General features: G+C 30.6%; 1 protein-coding gene across 1 annotated transcript in view; it reads right to left on the bottom strand.

Moving 5' to 3' along the window:
- Positions 1-367: 367 nt before the first annotated feature.
- The window catches only part of LOC115245066 (regulator of G-protein signaling 7-like), an 11,292-nt gene continuing 6,794 nt past the window's right edge, over positions 368-4,865 (bottom strand). Inside the window, exons 8-17 of the mRNA XM_029823165.1 lie at positions 4,417-4,467; positions 4,179-4,334; positions 3,701-3,924; positions 3,393-3,619; positions 3,016-3,129; positions 2,788-2,913; positions 2,452-2,638; positions 2,037-2,129; positions 874-1,930; positions 368-489 (exon numbers count right to left, since the gene is read on the bottom strand). Coding sequence (XP_029679025.1) covers positions 1,865-1,930; positions 2,037-2,129; positions 2,452-2,638; positions 2,788-2,913; positions 3,016-3,129; positions 3,393-3,619; positions 3,701-3,924; positions 4,179-4,334; positions 4,417-4,467 — 1,244 coding nt within the window. The 3' untranslated portion in view covers positions 368-489; positions 874-1,864. The remainder of the gene's footprint in view (positions 490-873; positions 1,931-2,036; positions 2,130-2,451; positions 2,639-2,787; positions 2,914-3,015; positions 3,130-3,392; positions 3,620-3,700; positions 3,925-4,178; positions 4,335-4,416; positions 4,468-4,865) is intronic.

Below are 4,865 nucleotides of genomic sequence, written 5' to 3'. Positions count from 1 at the left end.
TATATATATATGTTGTAAGAGTTAGACAACTTCGTGCCAAAGCGATCAGGAAAGTTTCTAGTGGTTTAAACCGCGTTAACATTTAGTCAGACATCTGTCAATTATAAATCATATGAATATTCGATTATACTAAACGTTAAATAGTTGAGATATATACCTAACGATATAATGCAACCATAACTAATATAGTTATAGACTATGTGGGGCCATAACATAACTTATATATGGTTTAATACCTAAATAGATAGACTGAAATACTTTCGCTTCCTCTCTCTTCACAAAGATCTTATCTGTGGCGAAGACTTCATTAATTTGACTTTAAAAGCCTTAAATATAACTTGAAATCTGTGAAACATTCTTCGTTCTATGGTTTCTAAATATTCTTTATTTAATATAATATCCAGATCCATACGTTCTGATTTAGAGATCTATGCGTTCTGCATCTAACAAATTTTTTTTTACATTATAATTTGTTCCATCACAGTGTTCCTGAAACGACAAGGAATTGAAAATTTCAGCAGAGAACTGGCCGAATGCTGAATATACTAGGAGGTAACATAACTTCCGTTACAATAGCAACTAAAAGAAAATAGTATAAAGAATGCTAACTTTTGACAGGAATAAATTCTTTTGGACTATTTTTTTTTTCTTAGCGACAAAACATTTTTACTTTTCGAATATATTATCGTTTGTGTATTTAAATCAGTGATGATGATTTTTATTTGCATAATATAGATTAATTGAGAAGTATCGAGGTAAATTATTTCTATGGAAGATGTCAATGCAAGAGCGACAAGAAATTATGTTAAATGAGATAAAGAAGAAAATAACAGAGAGAAAGAGAGAAAAGAGAATATAATAAGTAATAAATACCTTTTTTTTCTAATTTAGTTTTATTGTAATCCACTTAGTTCTAGGACTTTTCTGACACAAGTTTTGTGTATATTGAATGCGAATATAGCAACTCGAAGAAAACTAAGGATGAGAACAATGGAATGAGATATCTGTTATAAATAATCTTCTTCAAAATTTCGGCAATGCTGAGATTAGTTGTGTAGAGCTGTAGAGCCATGTATGCAAAATATATTTATATACATGTATGTGCGTGTCTTTTGCTCAATTCTCCCTTGTTTGATTTGTTGAAGATAATACATATTCCCTCCGACTATACTAACTATACAATTAATTAATGTTATACTATATGTATTTTTCTAACATTCCTAGTTCTTCAGTTCAGCTTTATTTACATGCATTATGTATCTTGTTAAATTGCTCAAAAGTATATATGCTGTAATGTGGGATAAGTTTTATAATAAAATATATATATATATATATATATATATATATATATAACAAAAGATATACTTCCCACAAACAGCAATATTTTGTAAACTTGAAATTATGTTTTTTTAGTAAAAATTTGATTGCACGCCATATTTTGGATGTTTTAATCTCCTTAATGTTAAATATTTGAATGTTTTAAATAGAAATTATGTCAAAATCATTTGAAATCGATAACAAGATCACAATTAAATGAATATCATAAACAATCGATGTAAAGTATTGGACAAATGCAAGAATTGATTTGTGATCAATCTCTTTTATTCTGTAATGAATCCGTGGCAAGCATATGACTCTTTGATAATATTTTAAGCAATCTTAACTGTTGTATAATTACTGATATAAAATATTTAATTACAAATACGTCAAAGAATAATGCAAAATAGAAAGTTAAATAGAAAGTACTTTTCAAACCTCAAAATTTCCTTGTCAGTTTTGTGCAATGTTTGATGGAGACAAAGAAAAAACGAATTGGCAAGTAGAGATGCAAGATTATGTAGCAAGCGTAAGAAACATTGGCAAATTATGAAGTTGTAGTGTCTCTTCTTCCAGTGAAGGAAACGATGGAACGAATGCCTTTCACGGAAGTCTGAAATGTTAAAAATAAAGTAGCTTTTGTTAGCTTTGTTATTATTTAAATAATAATGATAGATTCAAAATCATCTCGATATATAAAGGAAAACCATGCAACCAACCTTTTTCTTGGATCCGTTAAGAAAATCTTTGTACATTTCCGAACGTAAATATCTCGAGTAACTATCGCTCTTCATCAGATGATATACATGTGCCTAAAAAATAATAATATAGCAGGAATTATATGTAAGATAACTTAGATAAAATATAACGATTCTGTTTACACATGCAATCTACTTGAAATAAAACAAAACATAAGAACTTATTTTCTACTTGTAATTTTGATGATTAATTCGCCAAAAACTGATCATAATCACTTAATATTTATCTTAAACAATCTGCTTCGAATAGCTCTACATCTTATTTTATAGATAAGTAAGGATATATATATCTAACAATTTTTCTAAATTTCGATCTTTTAAATATGTTTCGTCTCTTCTCATTTCTCTATATGAAATAATAGAATTAAATTCATACCGCAGCAACATCGAAACACCATTGATCTGCTTTTTCGAGATTCTTTTTTGTTATTTCGTAAGACCGAGAATCGACATTGATCGGACAACTGGCGTCCGTGTCCAAAAATTCATGCCATATCTCTTCAACTTTAGTCTGGACATCTTTCTGCGGTAAAGTTTTCAATTCTTGAACGGTTTCCCAAAATCTGCACATATCATAAATGATCTCGTCTCCCTGATGCAAATTCAATATTCGTTGAATGAATGAACGTAGATAAATAGCGTAAATTTCTCGGAATGAAATAATGATGTTTAGAGATGACGAGAAAACGCACGCGGGGATTAATATACGTACTTGAGATTCTCGCCGCTAAATTCCTTATCTAAAAAGCGTATAAATTGTTCTCTACCGACAGGATCTCGCAGAAGTTCTTGAAGGCTGAACGCCCATCTCTTTACCCTTCTCGTGGATATTTCTTTCCTACATGTCCATAAATATAAACATATACATATAATATCATGTTTTACGAAAATCCGAGTACCATGAGAAATTTTTTTCTCTATATCGTGACAATATACGTACGCTAATTTCTCTTGCTCCCACATTTCCGGGCTATCGGATATCCATGGATTTGTTAACTCGGGTTGAGTGAAGAAGGGATCGTATTCCATGTACTGCTCGAAGTATCCGATCAAACTAAAAATATCACATGTATTGATTAGCCTATAAGTGCATATATGTATTTAACAAAGCTTAAGTAAATATAATATTGTATCATTAAATGATACAGATAAAATGCAATTGAAAGACTTTCTTTTACTTTCTCTTTCTTACAGAGGACAATAGAATTAAAATTCCATTTAGCTTTAATAAACATTAATACACACAAATATATCATTAAAAAGAAAAAAGAAATTTTTTGATTTACTTTATTAAATTAGATAATTCTATCGACATACGCTTCTGCAACTTTCGAAACTTTGATGACCGTTCTGTCCAGTCTGTCTTTCAGAGTCTCGATCTGCTTCTGCAAAAATTCTATCGATGAGGTCGCATTCGATTCCGCAGACGGCGATATTTTGCCACCTGCAACGCCCAATTGCAAATGCTTACTTGGTTGTACAACAGATTTATAACTGCGACAAGCCTTCTTAATATCCAGTTCCGTAGTATTTACACATCCGGGCTGTAAAATGTAATTTGATACATATAAAAATGTTAAAAATCATAATTTATTCACAGTTCAAGATATATAAATAAGAATTACCAATGGCCGATGTACATCCCAGAAGGCTCTTTCTTGGCTATCCAAGACCTTTCTTTCTAATTTGTCCCTCTTCTTGTCAACTTTGCTCTGTGCTTCTGCCTGCATAAAAATAAATTCCCATTTTCGTGAAAACATCTTTTGTAATCTAGCTAAGTTCTCCGCTTCATAGTCCGCCAATTCCAATCGCGTTTTATTCTGCATCGTCCTTTTGCATAAATAGACAGCTGTAACATTTAACATAGTATGCACCAACGAATGTATCATAATACAGCTCCATGAAACTAATTATAAATATATACATATACAGCAAAAGAAATAGATATAAATATGAAACAGTAACATCGATAATATATAATAAACTATATTATGTTTTTAAACTCATTTCCATTGCTAGCGGAGAATTACTCGCGTCTACGATATATGATCAAATAACAGATAAATTATACTCTTTAACAATAATATTAATATGATTTTGTACCATAATCAGTGTTTTCAGGTTCCCAACAATTTGATGGCCAAAAATAGGGCGTTTGAAACCTGTAGAATGTGTTATCATTCTTTACGGTAAGGCAGTGGTCGTCGATAGGAAAGAAATATCCGTGGGATGCCATAAGATGAGCCACATGAAGAGCTTCTGTGAATTAACATATACGAATTAATATTATATATTTTATATAAATCACAAATAGATTCTAAGATTTAGCAAATAGTTTTACCTTGATCATCTATATCCATGTTCTTCATCATCCATGTTATAAGATCTGTGCCTGAAATACAAACCATATATAATTTATAAAAGTTAAAAAAATAAATATAAACTCGTTAGATTTAAATAAACAATAACATAAATCATGGCCTCTATGAGCAGGTTTGAGAAGATCAATTTTATTATATTATTATTCGTTGTCAATTTAATAATAATATAATAAAATTGATCTTCTCAAACCTGCTCGTAGAGGCCATGATTTATGTTATTTTTTATTTAAGATGATAAAAGTCCAAGATTATGCGGTAACCATGTTCGGCGATTATTGGCCACGCTGAACAATGTTGCAATCAAGCGAAACCGCACAATCAACGCGAACACTTTCTTTCCTCGCTGCTGGTGGGAAAACGCGAGATACGTAACACGTTCGTTATTAAGCGGCAATGCTTTACAATTTAG

Source organism: Formica exsecta, unplaced genomic scaffold, assembly GCF_003651465.1.
Source record: "Formica exsecta isolate Colony F162 unplaced genomic scaffold, ASM365146v1 scaffold90, whole genome shotgun sequence".
Taxonomy (NCBI): Eukaryota; Metazoa; Arthropoda; class Insecta; order Hymenoptera; family Formicidae; genus Formica; species Formica exsecta.
The sequence above is the reverse complement of the archived record's forward strand: the minus strand, read 5'-3'. Positions and strand labels throughout refer to the sequence as shown.